Below are 10,768 nucleotides of genomic sequence, written 5' to 3' on the forward strand. Positions count from 1 at the left end.
GGGCGTCGGTGAAAGCTTGGCGCCAGTTCTCGAAGGGGATGGTGACGTCCACCATCATGATCTTCTTGGCCTCCTGGTCAGTGATGACAATGTTGGGGCGCAGCTGGCTCTTGCAGCCCAGGACGGTGCGGTTCACGGAGATCTCCCCCATCCCGGCCGGGATGGCCCTCACCAGGCGGTCCTGGACCACGTTGTGGCAGAGCTGCTAGGCCCTGGCATGCGGCTTGCAGCTGCACAGCACGTGGGGGAGGGTCTCTGTCACGTAGCCGCACCGTCGGCACCTCTTGTCCCGGTGGCCGAAGTGCACAGCCCCGTTCAGAGGCAGGCAGTTGAGGCGGGCGCGGTGGAGGAAGCGCCAGTCCGCGAAGCGCGTGAAGCTCCCGCCGGGCATGAAGTGGTTGCTAGCGTCCCACTTGGAGGTGACGTCGAAGACCTTGCCCTGGTCGGGTTTGGCCCTCAGGTCGCCGGCGTACTTGTTGCGGACGGCGTCCTTCAGGAACCTCTCCAGGAAGGTCCTCGTGCGGGGCGTCACGGCGATGAGGTCGGCGTGCGGGGCCGGGCGCAGGGTGACTCCCAGCTCCCGGCGCTCCTCGGACCAGGTCCAGGCGCAGCCGATGCGGTTCCCCAGGCGGCGCGTGGCGTTGCGGGCTCGGCTCCACAGCGAGGCAAAGTCCCCGCCGTCTCGGCTGAACTCGCCCTCCAGCGAGCCGCTCAGGAAGGTGGCCAAGTCTTGTCCGGTGGGCTGTCGCCCGATCCTCTTGCGGGCGGTCTCCTCCAGGGCGCTGGCGGCGATGATACTTACCGTGGCGTCCGGGCAGGTGAGGAGGCGGAAGGCGTGGGTGACCACTGCGATGTCGCAGAGGTCTCCCATGCGGGGCACGTTGGTGCCTCCCTGCCGGTAGCAGATGTGCAGGACCTCGTTGCTGGCCCGCAGCAGCAGGTGCAGCCACTTCTTGAGCAGCCGCCGGATCTTGGTGTCCGCCTTCTACAGCAAGATGAAGTCCTGGTTCCTTGGGGTCTGAGACCAGGTCTGTACCCCTCCCCTCCCTCCACCATGAGCATCATCTGGCTGAGTTCCTGCAGAGAGACTTTACAGGGCTGGAACACATCTGTAAATTACATCTGGATGCCTTTCTTTAAGAAGACAGAGTATGCTGGTTAACTGGAGAGTTCTTGGGCATGTCTACACAAGATGTTTACTGTACAGTTGACTGATTCATAGATTGTATGGGGCTGGAAGGGACCTTTCAAGATCATCAGGTCCAGCCCCCCTGCACTAGGCAGGAAAGACAAACGGGGTCAGGTGACCCCAGCGAGGTGACTGTGCAGTCTCCTCTTGAAGATTTCTAGGGTAGGTGACTGCACCACCTCTTGCGGAAATTTATTTCACAGGCTGGACACCCTGACTGCGAAGAAGATTTTCCTAGTGTTAAGCCTGAAATGGTCTTCCAGGAGTTTGTTGCCATTACTAATGGTTTTCCCCACAGGTGCCCTGGTGAACAGTTGTTTGCCAAACCCTTGATGTATTCCCCTGATGTAGTGGTGGGGCTGAAGAGACCCAAGTTCCTCAGCCTTTGCTTGTATGACTTGCCTTGAAAGTTTCTTATCATTTGGGTAGCTTTTCTCTGGACTCTTTCAAGCTTTTCCACATCCTTGTTGAAGTGCGGTAGCCAGAACTGGACGTGGTCTCACCAATGCTGAGTAAAGTGAAAGAATCACTTCCTTGGCTTTGGTTGAAATGCATTAGTTGCTGCATGCCAGAGTATTGTTTGCCCTGCTGGCTACAGCATTGCACTGATGGCTCATGTTCATACTATGGTCTATTATTACCCCTATGTCTCTTTCTGTTGTGGTGCTAGTCAGCTTGGTGCCACTGAGCCTGTAAGTATGCTGGGGATTGTTCATTCCCAGATGGAGCACTTTACACTTCTGAATGTTGAACTTCATCTGGTTCCAATACACCCAACTAGCCAGCCTATCTAGGTCCAACTGTATCTGCAACCTATTTTCAAGCATGACCATGTTTCCCCATAACTTGGCGTCATTCACGAACTTGGCCAGTGAGCTTTTCAACCCCATATCCAAATCATTGATAAAGATGTTGAAAAGCACTGGACCAAGCACAGTCCCCTGAGGGACACCACTGGCCACTTCTTGCCAGAATGATACAGATCCATTCATCAGAACTCTCTGGGTCCTACACTGCATCCAACTTCCTGGATGATCAGCAACTGCCTGCACACACCGCCGGCGGTGTTGGTGGCAAGTGAGGGGGGGGTGAAGGGGGCAGGTGGCAAACAGTGGCCACCTGCAGGCACCGCCAGCGCTGTCAGTGGCATCTAGTCTCAGGGGATGAACTGCCAGTCTCAGGGGGTGCAGATGCACCCGTGTACACTGCCTACACATTGCCAGTGTCTCAAGAAAAGCTATCCTTTCAATTCTGCTGCCCAGCTTACCAACAGGACAGGTCAGCCTTAAGTGCCAGCTGTCACCTTCAAAAGAGGAATCTTTTTGTCCCTACACAGGTACCTTTCAATCCCAGGATCCTCTGTGGCTGCCACCTGTTTGTAAATTTACACAGTCCATACAAAAAAAAGGGCTAAAAATGCTTTTAAAAAAAAGCCAGCTGTCTGAAAAAACTAAGAAATCATGATCTTGACTGAAGGTCTGTCATTGGAATGAGGCTGCATGCAAGTGGTGATGAACAGACAAAGCAAAGCATCACTACCCTTTGTCTGAGTAGGAGCACAGTTCAGGCCCCTGCAGGGAGCTTTCCAAGAGGGTTTTGTGACCCACAGGATCCTCTGTAGCCCCCTTTCCCGCTCCACAAGCTATGTGCTGTTACTGCATCCCATTGGCCATTGCCTGCCTGTAACATATGTTTGGCTCAAAAGTAGACAGAACCATGGTGCTCAGGGTAGTCTGAGGCACTAGATGAGACAGGGAAAAGGGTGGTGAAGCTGGGACAGCTGTGGGGCTGAGAGCGGGAAGAGTTGGGTGGTGGGGGTCTATGTCAGGATTGGGGAGCAAGATCAGTGGGGGTAATGTTGGGGTGTGGGCTAGGGTGGAGGCATCATGGTATGCATTTGCATGCAAAGTTTGGAGGTTGGGGCCTACCCATGTATGTTTTACAGTTTGTGGGCTGGATCTTACTAGGTCTTAGGGCATGGGATCACTTTTGTCTGGAGAAGAGATGACAGAGCCACACAAAGCAACCGTGGGTGAGTTTCTCTTCCCAAGGGACTGAGCTAGGTGGTAGCTCCCCTGGGTTAGTTTGCTAGTGACTGAAACTATTAACTGGTTGGGTTTCACTTAATGTTTAGTAGTTAAGGTTTTCTCCAAGGTTTGATTTGTTTGTTCATTCCCTTTTCCCCGCTGTAGTAAATATTGTTTTAACTGAACATTTCTTGTGAATAGGGAAGTTTGTTCACTTTAGAATACCCACTTAAAATGTATTTTTATAGGGTTCTGGGTGGGAGCTGAAGCCAAATTTAGAAAGTTGGTGTTAAACCCCTAAAATTGAACCTGGTCTTTGTTTTTCAGGGCCTCGTAGGATGTTATGTAAGACACATGTCAGTAAAAATGTGTCAGTAAAAATATGTATCAGTCAGAAAGTTTTGTTGTTAGTGAAAAGTTTGCAGATTGTCAATATTTTTTTCTTTCAGCTAGCAACACTTTTTGTAGTAGTCTTAGTTCTTTCTTAGAAATACATTTCATCCACTCCATAGGATTCTGGGATATATTTGGGGCCTGAGAGCTACCACCGAAGACAACCAAGCACAAAAAGGGACACAGCTCTGAAAGAAATATCACAGAGTAGAAGCCACATAGTTTTGGTAAAAGAGGCCCATGAGAGACATTCCTAGGGTTACTATACATCCAGGTTTTCCTGGACATGTCTTTTTTGGGGGTCCTCTGATCTCTGTCCAGGTGTTTTTTGAAACAGGAACTGTCTGGGACACTTGCCCTAGTTGCACGCATGTTTACAAGGGATCTGAGCTTTCCATTTGCTGAAGAAAAACACGCATTTTCCTCTTTAGAGGAGGAAATCGCAGGATTCCACTTGCAGGCTGGCAGCCTACCAGCCTGCAAGGAGATGCTTGGGTCAACTGGAGGAAAGGGGGTGCCATGTGCATCTGTGTGTGCACACATGTGGCCAGCATACAACCAGGCAGGGTGGTGGAATCAGCCCCAGCAGCTGGATGCAGGTAAATCTATGGGGAGTGGGGGTTGGAGGGCCAGTACTTGGGGACTGTCCGGGGGTGTGGGTGTTTGTGCAGCAGAGGTGTGTGGAGGGGATGGGTGTGTAAGTGGGGATGGATGCCTGCCGGCACTGGGGAAAGGTGGCTGGGCAGTGGGGCTACAGCAGGGCTGGGTGGGTATGGTGGAGGTGCCTGCCCCTCCAGTGAAGGAAAGGGGCAGGGGAGCCCTTCGGAGGCAGTGGAGATCTGTGTGGCTGGGCTGGTGGCACCAGGGCTGATGCCCATGCTTACAGGGGCAGGGTGGCTGGGAGATGCTATCTGGGGTTGGGGAGCCATAGCCAGGCTGCCTGGCGCAGCACAGGAGCCCCAGCCCAGGAAGGCAGGGTGCCACAGGAATCCTCTCCTCCTTCCAGTCCATGCTGGGGCTGGATCGCTCCTCCAATGCCTGCACGAGTTGGAGCTGCCACAGCCATTGTGCTCTGGCCTGGTCAGGATGAGGGCAGCTGGGGGGCCCCACCAGCAGGGCGGGGGGGAGGGCAGGGAACTGCAGGTCAGGAATGAGAGGCACCATCTGGTAGAGGGGCAAGGGGCTAGTCAGGAGTGAGGAATGTAGGACAGGAGTGTGGTCAGGAGTGAGGGACACCAGCAGGGACAGGGGGACTGTGGGTTGGGAGGGAGAGGCACCAGCAGGGTCTGGGGGGATGGGGGACTACCCTATATAGTCATCTACCTGCCTCCCTACCCCAACAGGTGTCCTCTTTTTTGAAACTAGGAATATGGTAACCCTAGACATATTTTTCCTCATTGTTTAGGGCAGGGCTGTCCAACTAGCAGTCCATAGGCTGCATGCTTCCATATGCCTCTGGGCTCTTTCTGACTGCTTCTTCTCTCACTGCTCTGGTGGCTGCTACGACCTGGGTGTCTGGGTCCCCTCTTCCTTCCCTGGCTTTCACTTCATATCCTTCCCCAACAATGGGCATGGCAAGGCATGGGCAGCATGGTGTGACCTGTAGTGCAGCAGGGGAGCCCACAGCTGGGGAGATGAGGAAGACCATGGGCCCCACAACGTGCAGTTCCTAGCCACTAAGGAGTTGGACAGCCCTGGCCTAAGGCATCAGTGAACTTCGGGCAAGCTCTGAGATGCAGAACCTTGTTTTATCCAGGGATAACAGCACCAAGCTGCAGCTGCTTCAACAGTCCCCCCCTGAAATCACTGGGAACTGACCCTTAGCCTTCTGTAACCCTGAGGAAGTTTCATGACAGGATTAGAAAGTCCTGATTAGTCTCTTTTTGGTACTTCTGTGCAAACGCTATATGAACAGTAGGAGTCAAGGGCATTCCATCCTTGGAGGTTTTTAAGGCCCGGCTTGGCAAAGCCCTGGCTGGAATAATCTAGTTTGGGATGATCCTGCTTTTTGCAAGGGGTTGGACTAGATGACCTTCTCAGGTCCCCCCAGAAACCCTAATTTTCTGATTCTGTGATTTGAGACCAGTTTTTTGCCTGTGTTTACTTGTCATTTGAGAAACAGCCAATCACATAGTCCCTGCGCACAGAGCCGGTATATTTCAAAGGCACAAATATTTTGCACCTATGCAACCAAAATATTTCCCAAAAATAAATGACTAACTTCATTGGCATTTAAGTGTATAACCAAGGGTCAAAACTGGCTGATGTGACCGTGTGAGAGAATGGTAACCTTCAGACACCCAGAATTTCACTGGAAAAAAGGGCCTGACAGCAACCCAGCCACTGCTACTGCTACTGCACCAGTCACCACTGTTGCCCAAGGTGCAGAATTGCCCAGCTATGCCTCTGATATCATTAACTGACACTACCATGAACCATGAACTATCACTTCCTTGTAGTACAGAGGACCCAGAAGAGGTTAGGCTGATGAAGTAGAATCACAACAGACAGAGGGCCTCAGATGGTAGCAAACAGTGCAGCCCTTTGAATTCAGCTCCAATCCACAGACTTCACCAGAATGCCAGTGAAGTGTGCCAGCTGAGAAACCAATCTCATTTTTGTAGATCAAAGCAAAACATTGCACCGAGACTCCAAGCAGCTGGTCTCTGTGCTTCTTCCAACCATAAGCCTGACTGACATGAGCAGCAATGAGGATACCCTAGAACTAGCCTGAGGATAAGGATTAAACACCCACTTGGAGACTGACTCAGTGGGCAAGCCAAGAGAGCAATCTGTTCAGTGGCAACAGGTCCTCATAATGGCCATGCCTCTCACCCAGTCCCAGCCACACCCAAAAAGAAGCAGATGGCACTCTGTGATGCTCTGTAGAGGCAGGACTAAGTGCAGTTCTGGGTGGACAAAAAGGCATAGTTGATTTAAAGGACACCAATCACCAGGCCACAATGTGCATCATTGATGATATGTAGGGGGTGCATGTGGGTGCACATGCACCCCCTGAGATTGGCTGTGCACCCCCTGGAAGCGCCAGCCGTGAAACTGGAAGTGCACTTCTGGTTTTGCCACTGGCTCAGTGATCGGCTGCTGAGGGACAAACCCCACCCCTCCGGGTCAGTGATATGGTGCCTCCCCAGATTCGGGAGGCACCAGTCGCCTATCATGTGCATGTAAAAAGTCCCCAGTAAATTCATCTAGCCAAGGTGGTTTAAACATACCCACAAAAAAACTGCTATGTCCAGTAACTGTTCTCTCCCTGGCTAGCTTGATCATGTCAGCTGCTTCATAACTGGGTCCAGCACACTCTGGCTTATCCTTATGTAGTGGGGCAGCAACGGGTAGTTTGTCATCCAATACTGGCAAAGCCAAGTCTTTGCTTGAACTACCTGTGTCACTACACACAGAATCTGCAACCACATCTCTCTCCATGCGCAAAGCTCCAGTTGCAGATGACTGGCCGCCTGCATCTGAAAACACCTGACATGGAGGAACCTGGCTCTTAGGCCCTCTGGTGTCTGGCTGTAGTAAGGACCACCAGGCTGAATCAGGTCCAAACTTGGGTAAGGCCCTAGGAGATAAGTCCTTGGGCACAAATTCAGTCTGTGACAGAACTGAGCATCTGCAGGTGGATTCACTTTTAGGCTGGAGCAAGACTCTCTGGATGAAGCCTGTCCCTGAGTGGAGTAAGGGCCCAGAGGAGGGTTCAGTTTGGGATGACTCATCCTTGGAGGCAGGTAGAGTACTACCAGCGTATGCAGTCTCCGGACAAAGGGAGCTCCTCATGCTTGATTCTGTCTCTGCGGAGAGGGAGCTCCTGTGGGTTGGCTCTGTTGCTTTGTGGAGTATGCACCTGTAGCTGGATTCTCTCTCTGGATGGTATGAGGGCCTGTGAGCTGATCTGATTTCCTGAGGGAGTGATCCCCAATATTTTGATGCATGCTCTGGGGAGAGTGAACCTCTGTGGGTTGCTTCAGTCTGTGTAGGGCTGGGGGCCCTCTGGGTTGATTCGGTCTGTGCTGGGGTGGAGACCCAGTGGGTTGAATTAATCTCTGAAGGGAGGGAACCCCTGTCAGCTAGTTCTGTTGCTTGGTGTAGTGCACACCTGTAGTATGATTCACTTTCTGGATGGTTTAAGGCCCTGTGAACTAATTTGATCTCTGGCTGTTGTGAGGTTGTATAATTTGACCTGGACTCTGGATAGAGGGAGCCCCCGTGGGTTGATTCAGTCTGCGTGGGCAAAGAAACCCTGTAGATTGATTCACTTTCTAGAGGAGGTGATCTCCTTTGTGTCAAGCCTGTGGCTTGGTGGACTGCATACCTGTGGCTTGACTCGCTTCCTGGGTGGTGGGAAGGCCTGCAGGTTGGTGCTCTCTCTAGAGGTAGTGAACCAGTGTGGATTGACTCAGTTAGTTTGGAGAAGGAGCCCCTGTGGATTGTTTCAGCCTCTGGCTTAAGCAATCCCCTCTGGGTCAATTCAATCTGTTTGGGAAGTAGTAGGGCTCTGGACATCAATTCAGCCTGCGTGGGGATGGAGGCTCTGCGGGTTGTTTCAGTCCTGATGGGAAAGGAGACTGGGTAGATGGGTTCAGTTTGGGTAGATTCATCCTTTGGGTGGAGTATGGTTCTGCGAGCTCGTTTGATCTTTGGCTGAAGTGAGTCATCGGTAGCCAAATTAGCATCAGGCTGAGGGGGACCCTTGTGGACTGATTTGGTCCCTAGCATTGGTGAGCAAGGGGTTAATTCTGTCTGCAAAGATTTACTGTTTTGCTGGACAGAAGCTCTATGAGTGTACGTGCCATATTGGGTGTGGGTTCCTTGGTTCAGTTTAGTTTCTGGCAGAGGGCTAGGTGTCTGGTGTGGCACTACCCTCTGTGCATTAAGCCCCTGCTGCACAGCTACCAGTAAATGGCTAGCTGTTACTGATAGCTTTCCTGGCTGAACCATACATTTTCCAGTTTTTAATTCTACTACTCTTTGGGGTGAGGTGCTTTGGCCGAGCTCTGCCCCTCGTTGAGGTGAGGTGCCCCTGGAGAACGCAGTTCCTTGCTGAGGTGAGGTGCTTTGTGGCATCTCGCTCCCATGCCAGGGCAAAGGACTTTGGGAGACCTTGCTCCCACGTCGAGGTGAAGGACTTTGGGAGAGCTCACTCCTTTGCCGGGACGAGGGTTGCTCCTTCCTTTGCTGAGGTGAAGGGCGTTGGGGAAGCTCACTTCCTCGTTGGAGTAAGAGGTCTTGGGAAAGTATGCTGCCTCGCTGGGGTGAGGAATTTTGAGCAAACTTGTTTCTTCCCTGAGATGAAATGCTTTGGGCAAGCTCAATCACTTGCTGAGGTGAAGCACTTGGTGAGACTGTTGTTGCTGGCTGACCAACATTATTCCTTTTCAGAGTGGAACCCATAATCTTCTGCCTTGATTGCCAGCTATCCTGTTACCTGAATGAGCACCATCAGTTCTACAAGATGATGGTCTTTATCACTCCAGGTGAGCTTGTTTTCTTGGGACCTTCTCAGTCATCACCCACTTACTTAACAGCCAGCCTGACAATGCCATAAAAATATGCTGTCATCAGTGACACTGTGACATCATGTTTGGAACATCGTGTTAGCAACCATCTTTTTTCTCCAGGCTCTGAGGAGCTCACAAAAGAATTTTATTAAAAAGAAAGCTTGGAGTTAAGCTGTTAGCACAAGAAAATGAATTCTGGAAACTGATTGACATTTGTTCAGCTCAGTTCCTTTTTTTGCCTGGATAAGCCAGTCTGGATGGGGCTCACTGGTGTTGGAATTATGCAAATATAGTTTTTAGACATGGCTTTATCAGGGCTAGGCTGATCAACTTACTGACCAACCAAACCTTCTTGTCTGGAGCCATGTTTCAAGAATTTCCAACTCAGGTCTCAGATATGGGCTAAGAAAAAAATCCTGAAAATATCCCATGAGTACCTAACCATAATCTGTGTGAAGAAATTTATTTGTAGTGAAAATGACAAGCACAAGTGATGTAGAAAAAACCCACCATATTTCCTGATTCCATCTTGGGACCAAACCCACCTACCTCTTCCCCTCAACCCCGGCTGCCTGGCATCCCACAGATGCCTCATGCATTTCTCAAACCAATATTTTCCATCTCTTTCCTCATTGATTCTTACTGTTCATATTTTCCCTATCTATCCATGTGCTCTCACACCTCACTCAGTTTCCCTCTTCTTCTTCAAAGGCCCTGCTTCTTCCACAGTTCCATAACTGCAGTGACTCCTAGGGCATGGCCAATGGAATGACTATAGGAATCTTGGAGCGTAAATAACATTTGCCAGAGTATTGTACAGGGGAATAGGAGAAGGCAAAAAATTAGACCAGACAGACACTTGGGCTCAGAGCCATGTAGACAGGGCTGGACAGTCATGCATGTATATAGTTTTATGTTACAAGCTAAGTAAAGTGCTTGCTGTTACTAAAAAAAAAATCTCTATGGGCGCATCCATACAATGGCGCATGTATGTGCCTCTTGCAGCATCTCAAAGCCCTTTGAGATATTGCAAGAGACACAAGAGGGAACAAAAAACCATTCCCCATGCTGCAAATTTGCTGTGTGGGGGGCAAAATGAGATCCCTGGATATCCAGGGGTCAAAAAATACCGTGGGCAAAATAAGTGGGGCGGGGAGGCTCACGTCCTCCACAGATCTGCTCTGGCACCCAACCAGAGCATCTTTATGGCTGGCCCTTGCCCCGGTGCTGAAGCACATTGCCTGTCTCCCACAGCCCCACAAATGGCTGCACTACCCAGCCCCAACATCCTGGCACTTAAGAAAAAAAAAAGACCCACACTCACTGGCTGTAGCAGTGGCTGTTGGGGCCTCTGGGGCCTCGTGGCAGAGCCCCCCCATGTGGTGTGGGGCAGTGGGGATTGGCCTCAGCCCCCTGGCACCTGTGCTGCTGCTGACAGATCATGTGGGTGCAGTGTGGCTCAGCAGGGTGCTGGGTGGTGCCCTGCACTGTCTGACAGCTTGGGGCTATATGGGGAAGGGGATGGGGGGAGGGCTCTGCCACGAGGCCTCAGAAGCCTTGACGGTGGCTACTACAGCTGGTGAGTGCAGGGGTTTTTTCCCCCCTTTTTTTAAGTGCCAGGATGCTGAGACTGGGCGGGG

General features: G+C 51.5%; 1 protein-coding gene across 1 annotated transcript; it reads right to left on the reverse strand.

Annotated features, from left to right (window-relative positions):
- Window positions 1-205: 205 nt before the first annotated feature.
- On the reverse strand, window positions 206-8,731 carry CUNH17orf47 (chromosome unknown C17orf47 homolog). The gene is made up of 2 exons (XM_019504595.1): window positions 6,775-8,731; window positions 206-985 (listed from the first exon to the last, which is right to left on the reverse strand). Exons 1-2 carry the CDS (start codon window positions 8,692-8,694, stop codon window positions 206-208), a joined length of 2,700 nt encoding a protein of 899 aa, XP_019360140.1. The 5' UTR covers window positions 8,695-8,731.
- Window positions 8,732-10,768: the final 2,037 nt, after the last annotated feature.

Source organism: Gavialis gangeticus, unplaced genomic scaffold (genome assembly GCF_001723915.1).
Source record: "Gavialis gangeticus isolate Ggan-Ray unplaced genomic scaffold, GavGan_comp1, whole genome shotgun sequence".
Classification (NCBI taxonomy): Eukaryota; Metazoa; Chordata; order Crocodylia; family Gavialidae; genus Gavialis; species Gavialis gangeticus.